Here is a 26,154-nt window from a genome sequence, read left to right on the forward strand (position 1 = left end):
TGGTGGTGATGTCTCTTTGATCTAGAGAAGCGGGTTCGTGATGGAGACCTTCTGCGCTCTTGTTGCGACTGCATTCTGAAAACTTGTTTCCGTCTCTCACTTTTCCCGGTTTCCATTTTCTTCGCGTGTTCATCAACTTGTTCATCCACTCTCGTCATCTCTACGATCTCTTCCAACGTGTAGCTTCTCTTGAGTAATGTGCGTCTCAGTGGCTTCGAGAGACAGCCTTCTATCACTCTTACGATTCAGAAAAGGGGGTGGTGATGAACAGAGTGTCTGAATTAAGCATACCACTCTTACCCAGTCCAAAGATCAGGGCTTGATCCATCACCGTTATTTATCTCACTGCACCATCCCAGCTCAGAACCTGGCTATATGCAAATCAGTCTGTCCCTGGCCCAGTGCATCATGGGAACAGGGCAGACCAAACTACCAAGCAAATTCTTCACCAGAAAGGAGACAAGCTACCGGGGACCGGTTTCTGGCATTTCAGCCTTCTTCGGCCCGGCTTGCTTGAATCCTGATGATGCAGTGAGAAAGGGACTCATGTCTGAGTATACCCTGCCACACCTATAGTGGCCAAAAACGATTCAGAAAAGGGGGTGGTGATGAACAGAGTGTCTGAATTAAGCATACCACTCTTACCCAGTCCAAAGATCAGGGCTTGATCCATCACCGTTATTTATCTCACTGCACCATCCCAGCTCAGAACCTGGCTATATGCAAATCAGTCTGTCCCTGGCCCAGTGCATCATGGGAACAGGGCAGACCAAACTACCAAGCCAATTCTTCACCAGAAAGGAGACAAGCTACCGGGGACCGGTTTCTGGCATTTCAGCCTTCTTCGGCCTGGCTTGCTTGAATCCTGATGATGCAGTGAGAAAGGGACTCATGTTTGAGTATACCCTGCCACACCTATAGTGGCCAAAAACGATTCAGAAAAGGGGGTGGTGATGAACAGAGTGTCTGAATTAAGCATACCACTCTTACCCAGTCCAAAGGTCAGGGCTTGATCCATCACCGTTATTTGTCTCACTGCACCATCCCAGCTCAGAACCTGGCTATATGCAAATCAGTCTGTCCCTGGCCCAGTGCATCATGGGAACAGGGCAGGCCAAACTACCAAGCCAATTCTTCACCAGAAAGGAGACAAGCTACCGGGGACCGGTTTCTGGCATTTCAGCCTTCTTCGGCCCGGCTTGCTTGAATCCTGATGATGCAGTGAGAAAGGGACTCATGTCTGAGTATACCCTGCCACACCTATAGTGGCCAAAAACGATTCAGAAAAGGGGGTGGTGATGAACAGAGTGTCTGAATTAAGCATACCACTCTTACCCAGTCTAAAGATCAGGGCTTGATCCATCACTGTTATTTATCTCACTGCACCATCCCAGCTCAGAACCTGGCTATATGCAAATCAGTCTGTCCCTGGCCCAGTGCATCATGGGAACAGGGCAGACCAAACTACCAAGCCAATTCTTCACCAGAAAGGAGACAAGCTACCGGGGACCGGTTTCTGGCATTTCAGCCTTCTTCGGCCCGGCTTGCTTGAATCCTGATGATGCAGTGAGAAAGGGACTCATGTCTGAGTATACCCTGCCACACCTATAGTGGCCAAAAACTATTCAGAAAAGGGGGTGGTGATGAACAGAGTGTCTGAATTAAGCATACCACTCTTACCCAGTCCAAAGATCAGGGCTTGATCCATCACCGTTATTTATCTCACTGCACCATCCCAGCTCAGAACCTGGCTATATGCAAATCAGTCTGTCCCTGGCCCAGTGCATCATGGGAACAGGGCAGACCAAACTACCAAGCCAATTCTTCACCAGAAAAGAGACAAGCTACCGGGGACCGGTTTCTGGCATTTCCGCCTTCTTCGGCCCGGCTTGCTTGAATCCTGATGATGCAGTGAGAAAGGGACTCATGTCTGAGTATACCCTGCCACACCTATAGTGGCCAAAAACGATTCAGAAAAGGGGGTGGTGATGAACAGAGTGTCTGAATTAAGCATACCACTCTTACCCAGTCCAAAGATCAGGGCTTGATCCATCACCGTTATTTATCTCACTGCACCATCCCAGCTCAGAACCTGGCTATATGCAAATCAGTCTGTCCCTGGCCCAGTGCATCATGGGAACAGGGCAGACCAAACTACCAAGCCAATTCTTCACCAGAAAGGAGACAAGCTACCGGGGACCGGTTTCTGGAATTTCAGCCTTCTTCGGCCCGGCTTGCTTGAATCCTGATGATGCAGTGAGAAAGGGACTCATGTCTGAGTATACCCTGCCACACCTATAGTGGCCAAAAACGATTCAGAAAAGGGGGTGGTGATGAACAGTGTCTGAATTAAGCATACCACTCTTACCCAGTCCAAAGATCAGGGCTTGATCCATCACCGTTATTTATCTCACTGCACCATCCCAGCTCAGAACCTGGCTATATGCAAATCAGTCTGTCCCTGGCCCAGTGCATCATGGGAACAGGGCAGACCAAACTACCAAGCCAATTCTTCACCAGAAAGGAGACAAGCTACCGGGGACCGGTTTCTGGCATTTCAGCCTTCTTCGGCCCGGCTTGCTTGAATCCGATCCCCGGAAGCTTGTTTCCTTCCCAGTATAAGAATTGGCTTGGTAGTTTGGTTTGCCCTGTTCCCATCATGCACTGGGACAGGAACAGACTAATTTGCATGTAGCCAGGTTCTGGGCTGGGATGGTGCAGTGAGCTAAAAAACGGTGATGGATCTAGCCCTGATCTTTGGACTGGGTAAGAGTGGTCTGCTTAATTCAGACACTCTGTTTATCACCACCCCCTTTTCTGAATCATTTTGTCCACCATTAGCGTGGAAGGGTATACTCAGATGTGAGTCCCTTGCTCATTGCACCATCAGGATTCAAGCAAGCCAGGCCGACGGCGGCTGAAATGCCAGAAACCGGTCCCAGGAAGCTTGTTTCCTTCCCAGTATAAGAATTGGCTTGGTAGTTTGGTTTGCCCTGTTCCCATCATGCACTGGGCCAGGGACAGACTAATTTGCATGTAGCCAGGTTCTGGGCTGGGATGGTGCAGTGAGCTAAAAAACGGTGATGGATCTAGCCCTGATCTTTGGACTGGGTAAGAGTGGTCTGCTTAATTCAGACACTCTGTTTATCACCACCCCCTTTTCTGAATCATTTTGTCCACCATTAGCGTGGAAGGGTATACTCAGATGTGAGTCCCTTGCTCATTGCACCATCAGGATTCAAGCAAGCCGGGCCGACGACGGCTGAAATGCCAGAAACCGGTCCCCGGAAGCTTGTTTCCTTCCCAGTATAAGAATTGGCTTGGTAGTTTGGTTTGCCCTGTTCCCATCATGCACTGGGACAGGAACAGACTAATTTGCATGTAGCCAGGTTCTGGGCTGGGATGGTGCAGTGAGCTAAAAAACGGTGATGGATCTAGCCCTGATCTTTGGACTGGGTAAGAGTGGTCTGCTTAATTCAGACACTCTGTTTATCACCACCCCCTTTTCTGAATCATTTTGTCCACCATTAGCGTGGAAGGGTATACTCAGATGTGAGTCCCTTGCTCATTGCACCATCAGGATTCAAGCAAGCCGGGCCGACGACGGCTGAAATGCCAGAAACCGGTCCCCGGAAGCTTGTTTCCTTCCCAGTATAAGAATTGCCTTGGTAGTTTGGTTTGCCCTGTTCGCATCATGCACTGGGACAGGAACAGACTAATTTGCATGTAGCCAGGTTCTGGGCTCGGATGGTGCAGTGAGCTAAAAAACAGTGATGGATCTAGCCCTGATCTTTGGACTGGGTAAGAGTGGTCTGCTTAATTCAGACACTCTGTTTATCACCACCCCCTTTTCTGAATCATTTTGTCCACCATTAGCGTGGAAGGGTATACTCAGATGTGAGTCCCTTGCTCATTGCACCATCAGGATTCAAGCAAGCCGGGCCGGCGACGGCTGAAATGCCAGAAACCGGTCCCCGGAAGCTTGTTTCCTTCCCAGTATAAGAATTGGCTTGGTAGTTTGGTTTGCCCTGTTCCCATCATGCACTGGGACAGGAACAGACTAATTTGCATGTAGCCAGGTTCTGGGCTGGGATGGTGCAGTGAGCTAAAAAACGGTGATGGATCTAGCCCTGATCTTTGGACTGGGTAAGAGTGGTCTGCTTAATTCAGACACTCTGTTTATCACCACCCCCTTTTCTATCACTCTTAGTCGCAGGGCATCCTCAGTTGAGAATTTGTCAAAGTCGCAGTGTTTCGCCAATCGTCTCAGACGTGTTACAAATGCTCCCATTTGTTCACCTCTCTCTTGCGCGGCCAAGTTGAAAGTGTACCGCTCAAAGTCAATGTTCTTTTTGTGTACGAACTTGCTGTCTAGCGCTTCACGTACTTTGGTGTAAGAGTCCGAGCAGTCTTCTGGCAGTTCTTTTATGAGTCGTCCCCCTTCTCTGCCAATCAGGTTCTTGAGAAAAAGCAGCTTCTCTCCGAGTTCTGACACCTTGGATGCTTTCATGAAGTCCTCAAAATCCTCTATCCATTCTTGCCATCGCGGGCCCATGCTCCTGCCGGATTCGAGGACAAGGGGTTTGGGGCGGCGCAGGAGAGATGCTCTCATTCTGCTTTCGGACCGTGAGTCAGGCATTGTACGCTTGTGGTTCCTGGCGGCTTTTGCAGTCTTAGTTCACTCTTTGTTTGCTGATTTCGTTGCACTCGCCAGTGCTTGTTTGTTGTTTGTTGCACTTGCCAGTGCTTGTTTGCTGTTTTTGTTGCACTCGCCAGTGCTTGTTTGTTATTTGTTGCACTCACCAGTGCTTGTTTGCTTATTTCGTTGCACTCACCAGTGCTTGTTTGTTATTTGTTGCACTCACCAGTGCTTGTTTGTTATCTTTGTTGCACTCGGCAATGCTTTTTTGCTGTTGCAGGCTCTTTGCCTGACTTCAAAATGGCCACTGACGATCCCTCGCAGGGGATTGGTTAATGCTGCCTGACTCCAAAATGGCCGCCCGGGAATCTTGTTTCTAGCGAGATTTTGGCCGTTTCTCCTCGTTTCTTCACGGGGGGCCAGTTGATCGGCGAATTCACTCACCGCAGCCGTGGTCCACCGATTGAGTCACGATCAAGGTAGGGCAATTTTCTTTCGCTTCGGCCGCCGAGGTGGGCACTCAGTAGGCGTTTTCTTCCGCTGCACACTATCGCTGCCGAGGTGGGCACTCAGTGGGCGTTTTCTTCCACTGCACACTATCGCCGCCGAGGTGGGCACTCGGTGTGCGTTTTCCTGCAGCGCGCTCGACCCTCCAGACGTGGGGCGAGCTCCGGACCAGTCGGTCACCGGTTGCTGCTGTGGCTGTCCACACGCTCAGGGTTTCCTTTACCTCGTCGCCAGTTGTAGTGTCCAGCCCCAATAACGCAGGCAGACACAGTGTGGTAGGATCAAGGACCTTCTTTATTGCATGTCCTTCTTCTTCAAATCCCAACAGCTCACTGCCCTTCCTGCCCACTTGGTCTCCCCAGCTCCTCCCTTTCCGTCCGCCCTCGTCCCTCACTCGGGCCGGTCCTAGTGCCTGACCATTTGGGTCACTGGGCACTTTCACTTCATATCAACGTCATTACACCTCCCTGAACCCCTCCACTGCCCTATTTCCCCTTCAGTGCACCAGTTTGGTCATGCTGCCTCTCCATAAGACTTCAAATGAAATCCTTCCTTTGTACAATTCATGTGTTTATTTTATAATTCAACTTCTTTATTTTCATCCGTATATGTTTTTCAATCACATATCATAATCCGGTTTCATACATTCCAATGCATTTCGGTGCCCCTTGCACCCTCATCAGGGAATATCTAGAACATACAAATAAACATACTCAATTTTAAATCATGAATGCCTCCCTTTGAGAATGTTAAAACAGTTGTTTTACGTGCGTGTTAATGCTCTGTGCTAAGTGTCTAGGTTCTTTTTGCCGTGATTCAAGGGCGTGTTTTCCAATTAAACTTATGTTTGTTTGGGTTTATCCGTCGGTAAGAATGTGTTCTCGAAAACGCAATGGGCACCGAAATGCGTTGGAATGTATGAAACCGGATTATGATATGTGATTGAAAAACATATACGGATGAAAATAATGAAGTTGAATTATAAAATAAACACATGAATTGTACAAAGGAAGGGTTTCATTTGAATTTTTGCTGAATATTAATCAGCCCCAAATAGCAGTGCCGAGGGTGAGAGACCTATGGTGTAATAGGTCTGCTACATTTAGATACATTCAGTAACACTCCTGGAGGGGAGTGATACCTTTCGGCACGCCAAAAACATTATCTAAACCGAGGCGGTGCACATCCCACAACTCGAAGCCTCTCCATAAGACTTTTCATCATGAAATATTTGGTTTTTCGAGAATACCATCATGGGCCTCATTTGATCCAGGGCCTTGGGAGTAAAAAGGTCTTGTTTATTCTGCACCCCTTTTTGTTTTATCTCCTTGGATCCAGTGGCTTCTGTTTTAATAAAAGCCTTGGTAGGGTCCATATCTCATGGTGAAGAGGTGCCCTCTACAGAGCTCTGCACAGCCACTCACATCCCCTGGCATCCACAAGCCATAGGTGCATTGCATAGATCATGCGTTCTGCTTATCAGCCAGAAGCTCCCCACTCCTTCACTTGTGCCCACTGTTGCTACCTAGTGGTTCTAATCAATACGCTATGAAGATCCCTGTAGCTGATACATTCGAGAAGCTCACAACCATTCTTCCCACACTGGCTTGGATTCTCTTGCTAAATGGGGACTCAAACTTCAATGGGCTCGGTTAGGGCCTGCACAATGCCCTCTGGGCTATCCTGAGCCTTCCCTAGGGGTGACTTATATCTATTAAAAAAGGAGTGATTTGGCTTGGCAAAAGGTTTTAAACTGCACACTCAGTCAACAATGACGTGCCTGAGACATGTTTCAGGGCTACGTAGGTAGGTGGCACAATCAGTGTTGCCGGCCCACTAATAGCATTCAAATTTACAATTTCTGGGCATAGATAGTGTTACTTTACTAGGGACGTACAAGTCCATATAATATGCCATGGTGTTTAAGGAGAGAGCAGAAGCACTTTAGCACTGGTTAGCAGTGGTAAAGTGCGCAGAGTGCTAAAAGCCAACAAAAACTGGTTCAGAAAACAGGAGGGTGAAGAAAAAAAGTTTGGCTATGACCCTGAGGAAACGGCAAAGTCCAACAGTATTCATAAAGTAATAGATATATGGCTGTAGTTAACTCTGACAAAATGTACTCCTGAACAGTTCATGCTACATCTTGGATATAATTTGTTGTATTTCAACATGAATGGCATATTTAATTCCATGTGGAATTATTGGTCACATGTAAACAATAAATGTACAACGCAGTGAGGCTGGAAATGTGAAATAACAAGCCATTCATCTTTCTATTGTGAACTCCATAATTCCCCTTCCCCTGTTCATTAGGTATTGGACATTGTATTAGTAGCTCAAATAGTGGTTAAAATGGGCACATCCCAGACCTGGAGCCTTGTTTATTTCTCTATCAAAAGCCACAAATACAGCAATTCATAGTGTAAAACAACTACAGGGGATAGAGTGACTAAAAATGGTTTGGAATGTCATCCTGCTATATCGGGGCTCAATTTTGTATAGTCTTAAACATACTATGAGGAAAGTATGATCCCTCTTCCTGCAAGCACTAATAACATGACCAGAATTCTAGCGTTATAAATCTTAGAATCTGGTGGGCTGTCAAAATGTAAATGAAGGCACATATGAAAATAAAAATATTTTGTTTTTGGTCCTTCATGATGTTCATCTGCCTAAGTTGCCGGATCAATTAGTAATTATTTTTTTTCTAATACCAGCATTAAGGTAAATACATGAGATATAAAACCAAACAGGAATTATTTGGAAACTCCTTCGCTGACCCTTGATGGAGTGAAGTTGAAAAGAAAGTTGGGGGATCAACTTGGTTGAAAAGTATGCATTTTAGACCAATAAGGTGTCTGGAAAAAAATCAATGTTGCAAGGCTCGAAGGTGTAGCTAGAAAAGCATGGATTTTTTCTGCTGTCCCCTAGAAGCCTTCAACTTTGTTGTTAAAAGCTCTAGGGTGGACATACATCCACAATGGATAGGCTTTGCACTTTGTCCTAGTTCTCCAGAGATGAACAGTTTCCAACTGCTAACTTCCAGAAACAGTTCTACAGTTTCTTCTCCTTAGTGCTCAAAGTTTTCAAACTTTCATAAAAACGTTCATTAAAGTCTTCTTGGACACCAGGACGCAATTCAAGGTGTTGGAAGACTCCTCACAAATTCAGTTCAGGTTCACTTCAAAAGGTCTCCTGGTTTCCTCTGAAGAGCTCTAACTCCCTAAAACTGCAGGGCTTCTCCGCTCACTTCGGACACTTGATTTGTTTCACATGGCCTGATTGAAGACATGTCCAGTTGTGAGTACACAACCTCCTCTATCTCCAGAACTTTCTGCACTGTGTGTGCCCAGGAAAGAATTTCTAAAAGGGATAGCAGATATTCTGCTCGGCCTTAACTCAAATGTCCTTATGGGGATTAGCAAGAATCTATCTTCCGTCCTTAATTCATGGTACAGCTTTCCAGTCCCAGTGCTTCAAGATAGAGAGAGAACATTTTCACTCAAAAGTGCTCTAGCGCGTAGATAGCTATGCATTCAGCATGCAGGTCTCGCAAACTTCTTTTCTTCTTCTGTAGGGGTCCCATCCCTGATTTAGAGCGTCCATGTATTAGTTTGTAATAGTTGAACTCAGTTTGTGTGAGCCCCTATCCAGTTCAAACTACAGTCCTCACAGTTTCTCCTCTGAGCTTTTACGACAGCTTGATCCTGTTTCGTAAAAGTGCTGTGCAACTATCCCAGTGGTTTGCAATGTCAGAACATTGTGGAGAGTAATGTCGAGCTGAAAGAATATCATAGCCTAAATTGTGATTACCAAAATATTGTGAAGTTAAGTGTATCAGTTTACTATACTTAATTAGACATAATAAAGATTGAAGATATACATATGTTCAAGCTACATAGATATAGAGTTATAAATAGGAGATCTAATCTTAATAACCACTTTAACAATATCTTGGAGTTTTGGCTATGATATATTTGTAGAAGGATATTTGATACACAATATTTAGGTCCCATACTGTCCCAGAGTACTTTGCAGCACTGCCTGAATTGATGGCAACCCCCTTCTTTCCCCTGCATGCCTTTATATATCGCCCCAAATCCAACCAAGGCCAGCCAACCCAGACCTGCAGCTAAGACTCAAAGCAATCCACACTTGTCAAAGGCCCAACAAACCCCATTCCATGTGAAGTGCTCTGCTGTGCCTGGGAAGGGCTTTATATACAAAGAGATTTGAGGGCCTGATTTTGAATTACGCAGATGGGATTTACTCCATCAGGGTGATGGAGTAAATTACTCCATCACCCGTAGGGACTATCAGCTGTTGATTTTATAGATGGCCACGAGACCAGCGGACGTCTCTTGGACATGCAGGAACTGGCTGCTGCTGCACCACCTGTCAATGCATTGAAAGTTTGGTGGGCGGCTTCATCAACATGATGGATCTGTATGGTAAAATATTTAACTTGATTTAATTTCATAAACAAAATCCCAAGTCAAGATTTTCTTCCATGGTGTAGGGGATCTTTACAAGTTTTCTCTGCCCCTGGTGGTGATGGTTAGTGAAAAGTAGTGCGGGGAATGAGATTTTGATATCAATTTATGAGTAGGATAAATTTAATAAAGAATCCCATTCGTCTGTTTTGGACCGCTCTTATCTGTCATTGAGGAAAGGACCACCCCCGCCTTGGTTAGACAAACCCCATTAACTGACGCCACTCTGAAGAACCACTTACAACTGATAAAGTTTCAAGAGTTTATATAAAGATTAATTTGAATACGATACAATCCACTCAGGACAAAATCTCAAAGTATACAATTTACAAAATCAGCTTCAATATCAGCCTCTTAAGCTTCGGTGTGAAGTGGTTCCTTCTGCGTCATCTGCAGTAAGATAAAAACAATCATCAAGTTAATCTGTCCCTACTCTATACTAAGTGTCAACCCTACTTCGCCAGCTTCTTCCCTAAAAAGGTGTCAGCAGTTTGACTTCCAAAGAAGTTCAAACTCTCTTTAGCCTCTAAAGGAAATCTTAAGTTTCAGAAGCAGTACCCTATCTGCCTACCCATCCGCTCTCTAAGGGTCCTCGGCCTACTGCTCCCTTGCGCTCTGATGTACTAGCGCATCTGCTCAAGGCATCTACCCTTCGCCCTTGTTCTGAGCAATTCGTCTCGCTGTTCCTAATCTCCCAATTGCTAATTGCTCTTTCCTGATTGCTCTGATTGCTCTGATTGCTCTCTCCTCCCCGGGGTGCTGTCCCTAAAATACACAATCACGGTGAGGGTGGAACGCCCCTTGACGCCCACCACGGACTTCCCCCGATGATGTCAACTTCTTGCTTCTTCCATTGATCCATTCCTTGCGTCGTTCGTCAAGTTGACCCTTCTCCTTTCGATGTCATCTTCATCATCTCATCGTCGACATTTATTGACTCTTTCGGCTCAAGTGTCATAGGAACTTGGACAAGGCCTTAACTTATCTGTACACTTCTTAACCTTCTAGATCATGTGAATGGTCTTGTCAAAACATAGTCCACTTCAACATATGCCTCTCCTCACGTTCGAGCAACAAGTTCCGTCCGGCATTGTCACCTTAAATCTAACAAGTGCTAGACTTCTCGGCTCTCACGTCCACATCAAACTATTTACGACTTTTACAAACCCTCCAAATTACATTCTTGTGACTATGCTCCTTCGAACTCTTGGTCAGTCAGGTTACAAACACAAATGACCTAAACTTCTTCCAGCATTCCTACAAAAAACTCTCTATACAGTATAACCTTTGGCCTACATTTATATATTCGTACTTTTAGAAAAGCCCTAGTTATACTTCAATACATTCTACATCAAAAGATATATTATATAGAATACGACTGTATAGAATATAACTTATGCATTTTCCTTGGTTACATTATCATATACGTTTCCTACATTTCTTCATGTTACATTTCTCTACGTTTATGCTTTTCCACATTACAATTCTCGCCGCTTCTCCTATTTAGAGTTACACATATATGCGAATTCTACTGTGTACGTTCTACATTTCATAAGCATCTCTACATTACCCATCATGTATACAGGCCTTCTAAATCTAATGCATTTTAACATGTGAATACATTTACATTTCCTATATCATGTTATCATACTCGTTGGCTTTTATGTTATAATTGTCAACTTTACATTACGAGATACGTTTCATTCCTACGTTTATAACATATACGTCTAAATATGGTTACGATGTATTTTGCATTCAAATTGCGCTCTCTCAGTTCCCCCCTTTGATGACTTTTAGGAGTCATCACTAAAAGCAATTTGAATACATCATTTATACTGAACTAGTTACATCAGTTCCTCTTTTTATCGATTCAAGCGTTCTCAAACTTTTATACTGTTGATCTTGTAGGACAGCTAGTCTCCTCTCTTGGTCTCTCATCAATCTTTGTAACTTGTTCGACCTATACCACTTATACAGTTTTACTAATCCTAATAATGTAATTATGCAAATTAATACTATTAATACAGGCTTTAAAATATACCAAACTATACTTTTGCCTAGATTAGCAAACCAACTTCCAACTTTTCCCATTCCATTTCCTACTTTTTCCCAAACATTTACTTTTGATAAATCTTCAATTTCTTGATGAATCTGTGTAATGTTCTGTATGACTTTCTCAAGTGGTTTTGAATTATCAGGAATATAAGTACAACATTCCTGAACTTTCAAAGCTTTACAAACTCCGCCTTCCTTTGCTAATATTACATCTAAAGCAAGTCTGTTCTGTAAAACCATTGCTCTAATCGACTGCATCTCACCTTCTACTAACATTAATGATCTCGCAGTACTAGCAGACAATCTATCCACGACTGTCGCTAACCTTCTAATCTTAACATCGTTAAGAATCAAACCTAACAATGGAAACATCGCTCCAAATACATCTCCTACTACTTCTGCATCTCCTACTTCCCTTTTCGTCCTCCTCGAAGCCTTACCTTCTATAATCGCTAAATCCTTTGCATGATATATTTTGGGGAAGATAATTGCCAAGTAACACGAACCGTACCAATTGTCAGGTAGTTTTACATAGGCATTTCTCCCACATACAAAATACACATTCGGAATAGCTTGCATTCCCTTCATAAAATCTTTCGTGTAATACTCTAGTTTAAAAGAGTGCTCGCAACTAACTTCACCTACAAATTCACTCTCGTAATACGTCTTGCTTCGAGCTAAACATAACTTTCCTTTCTGCGTTCTATCCAATGCTATTGGACCATTACTACCTTTCTTTTTATGTGTCTTCTCTTCTTCTGACCAGTCTATTTTCCATTGTCCTGACATTTTTAGAATTTTCTGCCGTCTGCATCGATCATCTACTTGTGCTATAAATCTTTTCTCCACCTCTGATACTTTGCAAGTCAGATTATTTCTACGTGCATATGATGTATCTAATGTGTCCCAAGGAAGAAAGAATTTAGCTAGTCTATCCTCCTTTTTGTAGTAGTCCCACTTATTCATTTGTTTATAATTCGGAACTTCAGGCAGTACCGAATCATAATTTGAAAAGTAGTACTCGAATCCTTCTCTACCATAAAATATACTAAGCAGTAAACTACATGTTATCCCATAAGTCAATGGGAGATGGTGATACCTAATGCCTTCGTCTACAGAAGCCGGCAATTGCATACAAACGTAGCAATCTTTGGCCTCCATGGCATCGATATATTCGTACAATAACTTAGCATATGCATTTGACCTGAAATTTCCCTGTGACTCGTCTATATGTAATCTACGAGCTTCATCTGCAAGTAACGCCTTTTCACGTATAACAGTGCTCTCCTCCTTCTTTCCCACAAGAGCAGGTTTCAAAGTCGTTACCGTTTTTACATTCTCTATGTTTCTATCGTTCTCATGTCCTATTATGTACGATATTGTAACTACTGTAATTATGAGAAATATCACTATCGCTATAAGTGTACCTACTATACATCTAGCTTTCCTGTTTGGGTTGCCGCTCTCCATGTTACCAAAACAGCGTACCTCGCTTCTTTAGCAAAAGTTCTCTCTGTCCAGTCTTCAGTTGCTTTTTGTTTTCACAGTCTTTAAAGTGCTTTTTATTAACAGGTATCCTTTTCACCACAACAATGTCTTTTTCTCTTCTTAGCAGCAGACAACCCTAGCCCTTCTCCGTCCTCTAAATGTAATCCCTAATTTTTCTTCTTTCCACTCGGCGCTAGGTTATCTTCTTCTTTATAACATACGTACAAAAGTCTTTATGCATCAACAATTATTCTCGGACCTGCAGCTTTCACAACAATTATTAATAGTTCAAAGCGAATAACTTTTTCTTCTTCTTCTGTCATTTGCTGACCAGCTGTTGGAAACTGTAATCTTTTTAGCACTAGCTCTTGAATTTTACTCAAACGTGGGGTATGGGAAGTGTGAAAGTCAGTAACCCCTCAGTCTCGAGTCCAGGTGCCAACATCCATATCTCCACTGCCACAAATGGATCGAGATCGATTACTTTCACACTCTTCACTCTCCCAGATTTCTGTCCCCAATACATCTGCCAGATAAGTCCACTCTGGGGTGGCGTACCTTCTGCAGGGCACACGTACCCTTCTTGATCTTCGTGGACTCTCAATTCCTGAATCTGCCGTTTCTTCCTCCTGATCCGACTCTTCAGCGACAGGAGCAAGAGTTCTTTCGTTCTTTCCTTCCGAATTTGGCCTTTTTCTTCTCTCCGGCCAAACGGCTTTGTCGCTTCCCGTCCTTCCGCTCCTTGTTCCAGGACCCGTCTCTTGGTCACTCTCAGTTTGCTCGATATCTGTGTCGGACTCCCAATTACTTTCTTCTCCTGAGGCGACTTCGGTCCCACTCGTGTCCTGACCTTCGTCGTCCTGTTCCAACACAGTTTCAGCTTCTTCGATCACCTCCACAGCCTGGCTTTTCCCCTCTATGGTTTCTCCGCTTCCCGCCGGATTCTCATCCGAGAGAGGAGCTGTGTCTTCTGGAGGTGTTGGCACTCTTCGGGTGTGTGAGGCATGTATCCAGTTCGGCAGACCTCCACACTTCACTGCGGTATTCGTTACAAGTATGACTTGAAACGGTCCTCGCCAACGCACGTCTAAGCAGTTCTTCCTGACATGCTTCTTCACCAGGACCCAATCTCCTGGACTCAGGTCATGGCACAAGTCTTGTACTGACGGAACCTCTGCAGCCTGGACCTGGAGGGACACAGAATTAACGGCATCAGATAGTCCCTTGCAGTAGTCCAAGATCAAATCGTCTGTGATGTTCACTAGCGCTGCAGTCGGAACCGATGGCAATCTCATGGCTCTCCCCATTAGCACTTCATGTGGAGAGAGGCCTGTTCTTCTATCGGGTGTGCTACGTATGCTCATAAGAACCGCTGGAAGTGCGTCTGGCCAACTCAGGGATGTCGATGAACAAACTTTAGCCAGTCTGGACTTGATAGTACTGTTAATTTGCTCTACGATCCCTGAAGCTTCTGGTCGATAGCTGCAGTGTAACTTTTGATCAATATTCAAAGCTGAACACAGCATTTTCACCACTTCGCTATTGAAATGAGTTCCTCTGTCCGATTCCAAAGAGGATGGCACCCCAAACCTCGGTATCAACTCTCTAAGCAACAATTTTGCTACTGTAAGTGTATCGCACCTACGTGTAGGGTAAGCCTCAACCCATCTAGAAAATATGCAGACAATCACTAAAACGTATCTGAGTCTGTTGCATGGAGGCATTTCTATGAAGTCAATCTGCATCCTATTGAAAGGCCCCCCAGACCTTCCTATATGACTCAAGGTAACTGGTGTTCTCTTACCCACATTTAGTTGCTGACAGATCGTACATCGCTGACACACTGCTTCTGCCGCTATTCTAAACTTAGGATTGAACCACGTTTGTCTGAATACTCTCACCATAGCATCTCTTCCTATGTGTGCTGATCCATGCAATTTTCTTGCCATTGGACTAATGAGTTCATTCGGTAATACTGCCCTTCCGTCGGCAGACACCCAGAAATTCATCTCACTTTTTTCGCACCCTGCTGTTTCCCAGCCCTTTTTCTCATCATCTGGTGCATTTTCCTGTACTGCTCTCAACTCATCCCATGTATCTACAGTATCCAATAACATAGTCAGTTCAGTTCTCTCCTGGATTCCCCCCACTTTCACATCAGTGTGAGAATATCCCTGCTCTGCGCAATAACGCGCTACTTCGTCTGCGTACCTGTTTCCTAGCGATACAAAATCAACATTTTTGGTGTGAGCTACACATTTGACCACGGCTATGGCCATAGGTTTTTGTAAAGCCTCTAACAGAAGTTTCACGAATTCTCCATTCCTAATCGGAGAACCCGAGGAGGTCATATAACCTCTTTGAGACCACAACTGCCCGTAATCATGAACTACGCCGAAACCATACTGGCTATCGGTGTATATAGTGACTCGAAGTCTGTCGCCTGCTAAGCAAGCACGAGTCAAAGCCACAATTTCAGCTACCTGTGCGGAGTGGACTCCTTCCAGGCAAGCGGCTTCTATAACTCTGGTAATTGTGCATACTGCATAAGCTGCTCTCAGCTGACCGACATCGTTTCTTACGCATGAACCATCAACGAAGAAAATTTCGTCTGGGTCTGTCAATGGCTCATCTACGATATCAGGTCTCGGTTTGGTACATAGTTCAGTCACATCGAGGCAGTCATGTTCTGTACAATTTTCATCTTCCACTTCGTTCGGAAGTGGCATCAAAGTTGCAGGATTCAAGACAGAGCATCTCTTTAGTGTCACATTCTCGGCAGCCAGTATGACTTGCTCGTAGCGTGTGAGCCTGCTATTCGTCAGATGCTGAGTCTTAGTCCTGGTCATTAACAGTTCTACAGAATGTGGTACATACACTTCTAACTGGTGACCCATAACTACGCTCTCAGATCGTTCAATGCTGACACCCGTTGCAGCTACGGATTTGAGACATCCGGGCAACGCTGCGGCTACTGGATCTAATGTAGCCGAAAAGTAAGCCACTGGCCTGCGCGCATCTCCGTGGACCTGTGCTAATACCGCTAAAGCGCATCCCTCTCTCTCGCAGCAGTAAAGCAAAAATGGTTTTGTGTAATCAGGCATCCCTAAAGCCGGGGCACGACATAAGTCCTCCCTCAGCTGCAAAAATGCCATCAAACAATCTTTGTCCCATGGTACCGGATCACTTACTCCTTTGTGCGTCAGTTGTAATAACGGTTTTGCCTTCAGTGAGAAGTTGGCTATCCACTGTCGACAATAACCGACCATGCCTAGAAACATCCTGACTTCTCTTTGTGTTGTAGGCGCGTTCATTTTCATAATCGCCTCTATTCTGTCTGGGGACACCTTCCGCTTTCCCTTTTCAATCCTGTGGCCCAAGTATTGCACCTCAGTCTTACAATATTGCAATTTACCTGGAGACACCTTGTGTCCGTTCTCGGCCAAGTGATTTAACAAGGTGATGGTGTCTTCTCTGCAAGCTTCCTCAGTTTCTGACGCAACCAGGAGGTCGTCTATGTACTGGACTAGAACTGAGTTCTTGGGCAGCACTAGACTTTCAAGATTTCTCTTTAAAAGCTGGTTAAAAATCGATGGGCTTTCTGTATACCCCTGAGGGATACGACACCATGTTAAAACGCGATCTTCCAGCTTAAAAGCGAAAATATATTGGCTCTCTTCATCCAACGGTATCGAAAAGAAAGCCTGGCACAAATCTATCACGGTAAACCATTCGGCTTGGAACGGTATCTGAAATAATATCACTGATGGATTCGGTACCACTGGACAACATGAGACAACGATATTATTAATCTTCCGAAGATCCTGTACTATTCTGTATTTTCCACTAGGTTTCTGCAAACCCATGATCGGGGAGTTACATGGACTACCCACGATCTCCTTCAGTATTCCCTGCTTAATCATGGATTCGATCACAGGCTTTATTCCCGCAATCGTCTCCGGTGTCAACTTGTATTGTGGTGTTCTTGGATACTCAGCATTGAGTCTTACCAAGATCTTTACTGGTTCCACTCCTTTGATCAAGCCTATTTCTTCCCCAGTAAAATCCCACACTTCAGCTGACACTTTCTCCCTCAAGTCCTGTGGAAGCTCCTCCACTGTTAAGGTAGGATATAGTTCCACGCATTCCTGCGACTTCATGACTTTAAAATCAGCATCCTCATCGTTGGTCTGTACTTCTACTCCTTCTGGGGTGCAATGTATCGTGCAATTTAGTTTGCATAGCAAATCTCTCCCTAGTAAGCACACAGGACTAGAATCACAGATCACGAACTGGTGTTCATCACTGTAGTTCCCTATTCTTACTGACACTGGTTCGGTCAAGGGATTTGTCATCCTTTTGTTCGCGACTCCTACCACCTGTACCATTTCTCCCGATATTGGCAGACCCGGGACTACCGCAGATCTTAACGTGGATCGGGTGGCCCCTGTATCCACCAAAAAGGTTGTAGGACATCCCGCTATTTCCGCCTCTACGTAGGGTCCTCTCTGATCTACCTCCAAGGCGGCTCCTAGAGTACAGTCTTCTTCCCTACTCGCCCGCTGCCCTGTAAGAGGATCAACGTAGTAGCATTCCTCTCCCCCTACAAACAATGGCATCTGTCTGTAGGTCTTCCCTCCGTTTGAGATGCGAGGTGGTTGAGGAAACGGGGCTCGAGGAGTCTGCGTCCCCCCTTTGACAAACTTGCCCTTCGGGACTGTGGCTCCCTTAACCACGTTGTGCTGAACCTCCTCCTCCTCCTGTTCTAATTCCCCTGACTCAACATTGTAAGGACACTCGCGTCGCCAGTGTCCCACCTCATTACACTGATGGCATCTTGTCGTCTTTTTCAGTGTTGCGATATCCATTCTCGGTCTTGGTCTTTCTTCCTCATCTCTGCTCTGATTATTCTGTTTCTTTGCCGGCGTTCCTGTTCCCTGCTGCCGCTGTTTATCCTTCCCAGCAGCTTGCATTTGCACTAACATTAACTTTTCTTTAAGCTTCTTTGCCTTAGAGTCTATCTCGTCACTACAATACCTTGCGTATCTCAGAATCTCGTCTAAAGGTTTGTTTTGCCAACAGATCAGATGCTGCTGGATCATTAAGCAAATTTCTGGTCTCAATCCGAGGACAAACTTTGAAACAAACTGTCCTATATCCTTGGGATCCATCACATCTAACCCGCTGTACTGCTTGAATGCTTTCAGCAATCGCTCATAAAACTCATGAACTGTCTCTTTCGGCTCCTGAGTAGTTCGATCTATCTTTACCCAGTCTATGTCTTGCACCGGCACTTTCTCTTTTAGCCATGTTATTACCCTCTCGTATTTTTCCATGACTCTATGAGATGGACCATTCGTCCTGGCTTCTCTCGTTGGCTCACAAGTGGGCCAGTCAACACTAAGCTTGCACGCCGTCCACAAGTCTCCGGGTACTACGATATCGAACAGTGTGTTCAAATCGATCCACAGTACCTTCGAGATCTTCACGAATCTTTCTACCTGCTTGTACCACTCAACAGGATTATCCCTAAGCTTTGGGAAGGAATTAGTAAATGCCGCCAAATCCCCCCTACTCCAGGGCACATGAACGTAGCTTCCATTCGCGATTTCTCGCAACGGGAAGGCTTCCATTCGCATCAAGTCTGCGTCCTGGGACTTCTCCAGCACACTCCGTCTAACGGAGCCCTTCTTGGACCATCTTTCCTCCCATCTATCCAAATCTTTCCATATCCTGATACTTATGATCAATTCCCTTATGTGAACCTTCAGCGCGATCGTTCTACGATCATCCAAATCCTGATCCGTGCATGTTAGCCTATGGTTGCTCTGTAAAGCCCTAGTTCGTGACAGGTCTACCATGTACCTGTTTGCCAAATTAGATAAGTTCTCATGAGCTGACCTCGCTCTTCGAGTAATATCTTTCGATAAGAACAGTATCTCATCTGGTGTATACGAGGCTAATCTCTCTAATGACACCGTGCCGTCAATCAATTCATCCAGATCTGCCTTCAAACTCATTACGTCAAGTCGTTTTGCTTTTATTTCCGCTTTCAGCATCTCAGTTCTGTGTTCTTCTCTCATATCTCTCTCACCTCCACTATGCGCCCTACGCCTGAGCACAGGTGAGTTATGAGGAGCTCTGCTTCCTTCTCTTCGTTCCCACCCCTCGAGATCCCAAGCCTTTCCGTCTTCACGTGGGGTATGGTGGAATAACGCTCTATCCTCCAACCCTACATTCCGTCTTCTAGGCTCGGGTTCTCCAGCTATGAGATAGGATTCACCATTCTGCTCTAACCCATTATAACCTGCTGGTTGTCTGGTGTCGCTTAATAAACGATAAGGACCTTCATGGCTCCCCATGCTCCCGCGATCTCTTTCGTGATCACCGGATGGATGGCGAGACGTTTCGCGACTCCCTATATTTTCATGACTCCGACCGCTATCACCAGATGCATGTCGAGACGCTTCGCGACTCTCCATGTTTCCGTGACTCCAATGTCTCACTTCCTCACCCGGGGCATGGTGTGCGCACCTAAAGGTATTCCGGTACTCCTGTGTCCTACGTTCCCCTTCACTGAAGGTGACGCGAGGCACTTCGCCACACCCTGTACTTCTATCTTCGCACATTAACCTATTGCTGTTATCAGTAGGACAAATGTCTCTTCTGCTTTCTTGACTTCCTCTCTCCCACTCGGGGCTGCTTTCCCCCGCTCCACAATGAGAGAGAATCTTGTTATCCTGCTCTCTCCACTCGGATCCCGTTTCTAAACTTCTATTCCGCGCTTCTTCGGCAGCGTCCCATTCTCTCAGGTATTCCCTTAATTCCTTATGGGTTTTCGGTTTAGGACCCCTCAAATCCATTGACCCTCTTCGACCTCGCTGTTCTACTCTGGGACCCGTTGTAGAATCTAATGGGGTACTCCGACTTATTGGTGCTCGTATTTGCCTGTGGGTATTCATTGTGGCATTCCTATTCTCTGCCCCTTCACTGTCCCATCGTGCCTGTTCATCCTGCTGGACCCCTTCCGGGTTGTAGATTGACACAATAGGGCCTATGGTGACCGGGACCTGTAAAGCGTCCGGCATTTGGTACGACCTAGCGCATTGCGTCTCTGGAGCCTTCTGGACCACAAATCTTCCCACCACTCTCTGTTCTGAACTAATTTGGGGTATCTCCTCAGCCTTGGTAGCGTCCCACTCTGTTACTGGGATCGACTTATATTCCCCCCACCTAGTTCCGTCTGTCTGCGGTAATATGGGACTCGCAAGTTCCCCACTGTATGGAGGTGGTCTGTCTGTCAATAGCCTCTCTAGCAGTTCCTCCTCCGACTCGCTTTCCTCATCTTCCTGTTCTAGAGGTTTCTTTTCTCCCGCAACTTCCAACATCGGGTACAGTTTATCTGCTTCTATCTTCTGCACCCTCCATTTCTTAGCTTCATCGTCCCATTTAGCTTCCTGCACCGCCTTTACCGATCTTCTCACTCTTTCTTGGCGCCTCTTTACGCCCCTTTCGTGTGCTGTTCTAAACCACACACCAAGAGCTTCGAATTGTGTTGGCCTCGGTAGAGGTCTCATTGAAAGCATCGTCGCCTTCAGTTGATTCAACACTTCTAATTTAAACGTTCCAAATCTTGGAAACGCCAGTTCTTTTTGCCCTTCAGTTAGTCTGTGCCACTCGGAAATCCATAATATCGAGTGTAAGCCTACATTGACTGCCATATGATATGCTGGTGTGCCTTCTGGTGGAGCTTCTTCTCCGGCATACAAATTTCTCCTCTTTCTTTTAAAGATTTTTCCTAAACCCTTGAAACACTTCATTTTGATATTTCTTACTTATTTGCGTCTTGATAACAACCACCAATCCCTGTACGACTCTCGCTAATCCGCCTATCCCAGCACAGTTCTATGCCAACCGACCAATCTCAGCGCGGCTTTATGCTGACGTCACTTCTATTTTCTTCAGCAGCTTCCCTCGTCTCTCAACTCGTTTCACGATCTCACATGCGTTTTCATTCATACATCGAAAAATGATTACTTCCGTCCAAGCGATCACTTTTCTCTGACTGTACGGCCACAGTCTAACTGTAATTGCTACCTCAACTGGCACAGCGTCTTTCCTCTTACGGTCGGACACTTGCCTCAACTGATAGGTTACTTACACACAGTAAACGTACGACCAGCGTCCGTTACTCATTCACTCACACATACGCTCCCCCTATCATCGGTCTGTCGGGAAATCAATGGTACCTCATGACCCCCTTTCAACGGTAGACAAATTACTCTGGGTGTTCGATACACCCGAACCACTTAAGTCCTCTTGGACATAAGATTTCATCCGGTTGCGCGCGCTCACAACCTTCCCTCAATCACACTACAGGCATTCAACTCCGCTTGACATTATAACACAGGGACAACATAAAACACCGCAATCTTACAACGCATGACCCTTATACTCACTCTCGACCGATTCTGCTGCTTTTCTCTCGACGCACCATCAGCACCGTCTTCGGCTGCGATTCTTCTTCTGGTCGACGATGACTAGGGACCTTGGGGTAAACTAACCTGGCCTAGGTCGTCTTCCTCAAGAAGATAACCATCATACTCTGCTACCAACTGCGGGGAATGAGATTTTGATATCAATTTATGAGTAGGATAAATTTAATAAAGAATCCCATTCGTCTGTTTTGGACCGCTCTTATCTGTCATTGAGGAAAGGACCACCCCCGCCTTGGTTAGACAAACCCCATTAACTGACGCCACTCTGAAGAACCACTTACAACTGATAAAGTTTCAAGAGTTTATATAAAGATTAATTTGAATACGATACAATCCACTCAGGACAAAATCTCAAAGTATACAATTTACAAAATCAGCTTCAATATCAGCCTCTTAAGCTTCGGTGTGAAGTGGTTCCTTCTGCGTCATCTGCAGTAAGATAAAAACAATCATCAAGTTAATCTGTCCCTACTCTATACTAAGTGTCAACCCTACTTCGCCAGCTTCTTCCCTAAAAAGGTGTCAGCAGTTTGACTTCCAAAGAAGTTCAAACTCTCTTTAGCCTCTAAAGGAAATCTTAAGTTTCAGAAGCAGTACCCTATCTGCCTACCCATCCGCTCTCTAAGGGTCCTCGGCCTACTGCTCCCTTGCGCTCTGATGTACTAGCGCATCTGCTCAAGGCATCTACCCTTCGCCCTTGTTCTGAGCAATTCGTCTCGCTGTTCCTAATCTCCCAATTGCTAATTGCTCTTTCCTGATTGCTCTGATTGCTCTGATTGCTCTCTCCTCCCCGGGGTGCTGTCCCTAAAATACACAATCACGGTGAGGGTGGAACGCCCCTTGACGCCCACCACGGACTTCCCCCGATGATGTCAACTTCTTGCTTCTTCCATTGATCCATTCCTTGCGTCGTTCGTCAAGTTGACCCTTCTCCTTTCGATGTCATCTTCATCATCTCATCGTCGACATTTATTGACTCTTTCGGCTCAAGTGTCATAGGAACTTGGACAAGGCCTTAACTTATCTGTACACTTCTTAACCTTCTAGATCATGTGAATGGTCTTGTCAAAACATAGTCCACTTCAACATATGCCTCTCCTCACGTTCGAGCAACAAGTTCCGTCCGGCATTGTCACCTTAAATCTAACAAGTGCTAGACTTCTCGGCTCTCACGTCCACATCAAACTATTTACGACTTTTACAAACCCTCCAAATTACATTCTTGTGACTATGCTCCTTCGAACTCTTGGTCAGTCAGGTTACAAACACAAATGACCTAAACTTCTTCCAGCATTCCTACAAAAAACTCTCTATACAGTATAACCTTTGGCCTACATTTATATATTCGTACTTTTAGAAAAGCCCTAGTTATACTTCAATACATTCTACATCAAAAGATATATTATATAGAATACGACTGTATAGAATATAACTTATGCATTTTCCTTGGTTACATTATCATATACGTTTCCTACATTTCTTCATGTTACATTTCTCTACGTTTATGCTTTTCCACATTACAATTCTCGCCGCTTCTCCTATTTAGAGTTACACATATATGCGAATTCTACTGTGTACGTTCTACATTTCATAAGCATCTCTACATTACCCATCATGTATACAGGCCTTCTAAATCTAATGCATTTTAACATGTGAATACATTTACATTTCCTATATCATGTTATCATACTCGTTGGCTTTTATGTTATAATTGTCAACTTTACATTACGAGATACGTTTCATTCCTACGTTTATAACATATACGTCTAAATATGGTTACGATGTATTTTGCATTCAAATTGCGCTCTCTCAGTAGCAATTTGATTGCCCACTCTAAAAAAGATAGGCAGTCAAATGGCTAAACCTCCGACTACCTTTCACTGTTGCACCATCAGAGGTGTATGTCTGTGGCAGAGACGGAGTAGTCTCCGCCACTGATATACTTTAGTTCAGCCCGACTGTAAATGAGGCGGGTGGAACTTCAGTTTGGGTACTTTGTTGCCTTTGAGGCATAGAACCCTCTCCGCCAAACTCTAAATCAAACTTTGAGTGAGTGTTATGGCCTTTTTTCACAGAGAGATTTGACCTGGTTGTGGGAAAGGCAGTCTAATTCCTTTCCTGCAGCTCACTATGCAAAGCCTTCAAAGTCAGGCATTTGTTCACTGTAATTTAAGGGGAGATTGTGTGCGAGGTGGTGTAATTAGATGGGAGCCAATGGGGCTGTACCAGTGAAATGGATTTTAGACATTTCTAGCTGTAATAAAAATACAGGCAGGCAGCATGACAACTTATTATATATCTTATAAAATACAAGCAATGAGTATCAGCTTTTAATCCAGCTGTATCACACATATTTTGGCTGAGAAACAGAATATTTTAAAGTCACATATTTTGAAAACTCCTTTACCTACTCTTTGTTTTACGGTGAGGAGCATGCTCGTAATGTATGCTTTCATTGAAAAATAAGTATACTTGAGGTCAGATTTCGGCGCATTTCCCATCAGTCTCTGCATAGCAGCATTCCCAAGAAATATGGCAGTATATTGGTACATTAATCTCTTAGAAGCCGTGGTATTTTTATTGCCCCAATTGCACAGAGATATTTAAAAGCCTGACTCCTAAACATTGCTTCTCATCAGGAGGTGCCTTCTAATAATCATCTTGGAGAGTTATTTTGTGCCCACTGCACTGTTTGTGAAAGTCGGATTGCCAAATGTTTAGAATGCAGGATCTTCCATGATCATTCTGCGATTAATAAGAAGTTTGCATAATATTTATTGTGCTTTCTTTTGCAGAGCTGCTTTGAGTGCAAAGAAAAGAAACCGGCGTATACCCTGTGTACCAACTGTAACCGGTGGCTATGCTGTTCTTGTACCGAAGAGCATAGACATGGAAAGGAAGTTGGCAGCCACTTCATGTCTGTGCCCCAGATGGGATCTGCAGGTAGGAAGAATGTAATATGGTCAACTGTTAAAAAAGGCTACATTGTCCAGGAGAACAGGCTGCACCCATAACCACCCCCTCCCCCCCCCCCCATATACAGGTAAAATCTGTTAAGGCTAGCGCTGGCAAAGCCGATAAGTATGGATTTCATGTACCAGCAAATGTAAACACAGGCATTCATACATGCAGTGGCTTAGCTAGACCTACTGCCACCTGGGGCGGCCCCTAAGTTTGCCACCCAGTGCAGGTAAGAGCAGGGGGTGGGGCGGCGGCTGTCTGATGACTTGTTCCAATGGCGGCTGACAGACGACTTGTACTCTGGGGTTGGGGAGAGTGCCTCCCAGAGCAAACTCCGCCCCCCCTAACCCTCACAACTATGTCACTGTACACATGCTGAGTTCGTTCATTGTATACACACAAATGTTGTTTTGAATCCTGCCAAACTGGCTTTGCCAATGCTGGGAAAAAGTATCAAACACATTGCTTTCTGTGTAGAAATGTAAATCTTGCAGAGATGGTACTACAGAGCATGAAGTTGTCCTCTCTTTCTTAATGCAAATTATAATCCATATATCACCCGTTTCAAGGCACTGAAGACCGTCAGAGAGATTAGTGAGCTATTGCCTAGAGTCATATGATGCTGAGCTGCCATCAGAGCTGGGGTTCAAGCCGTGACCTCTGTGCTCCAAAGTCAGCCGCTCTAGCCGCTGTGCCACACCTCTCATTACAGAAGAAGAAACAGAGTCCCTTCTACTTCTTTTCCAATATTTTTATTAGGTTTTTCAATTAATCAATGTTGCATTACTCAATGATTCAAAACAATAGGCATCCCTTCACAATGTTCATTTGAAGAGTTCTTTAACATTTCCAGACATATAAAATGAAATGTAATTAAACGCAAGTAACAAAGATTATATTCTAATAGTGAGCCTCTATTATCCTAAAGCTTTAGCAGGTAGATTCATCAAGCCGAAATCGGCTCCCTTTGCCAGCGCTATTTTTGCAATTTGGATTCATTATCCCAAATGCAAAAATCGCAATTCTAGAAATCGCTAAATTGCGATTAATTGCATTTAAGGAATCTCAATTTGAGATTCCTTAAATGCAATTCATGAACCATTTTAAAATTGCGAATTTGCAATCTGGGGCCGCTATTTACCGCGAAGTCTAACTACGTGGTAAATAGCAAAAACTTAGAAAAATGCACTTTAGTTGTATGTTACACACACACATGTCCTTTGGACTTTGGACATGTGTGTGCGCAACACCAGTGTACATTACCATTTCAGGGGTGCTACAGGCTGTCCTTTGGCACCCTTGAAATTGCTTCCTTATTTGCGATTCGCTAATTGCTAATCGCAAATAAGGAATGACTCCCCATTCATTCCTAAGGGCCTTTGGCCTATGGCCCATAGGAATGAATGGGGAGTCATTCCTTATTTGTGATTAGCAATTAGCGAATCGCAAATACGGAAGCAGTAGAAATCGCATAAAATATTGCGATTTCTACATGCATCCTGTTTTGCGAGTC

General features: G+C 44.7%; 1 protein-coding gene across 2 annotated transcripts in view; it reads left to right on the forward strand.

The window, feature by feature from the left end:
• TRIM66 (tripartite motif containing 66) overlaps positions 1-26,154 on the forward strand; it is an 862,818-nt gene that overhangs the window by 444,227 nt on the left and 392,437 nt on the right. For both annotated transcript variants that reach the window (XM_086956002.1, XM_086956003.1), the window contains exon 3: positions 24,476-24,623. In XM_086956002.1, the coding sequence (XP_086812128.1) occupies positions 24,476-24,623 (148 nt within the window). The remainder of the gene's footprint in view (positions 1-24,475; positions 24,624-26,154) is intronic.

Source organism: Lissotriton vulgaris, chromosome 2_1 (assembly GCF_964263255.1).
Source record: "Lissotriton vulgaris chromosome 2_1, aLisVul1.2, whole genome shotgun sequence".
NCBI lineage: Eukaryota > Metazoa > Chordata > Amphibia > Caudata > Salamandridae > Lissotriton > Lissotriton vulgaris.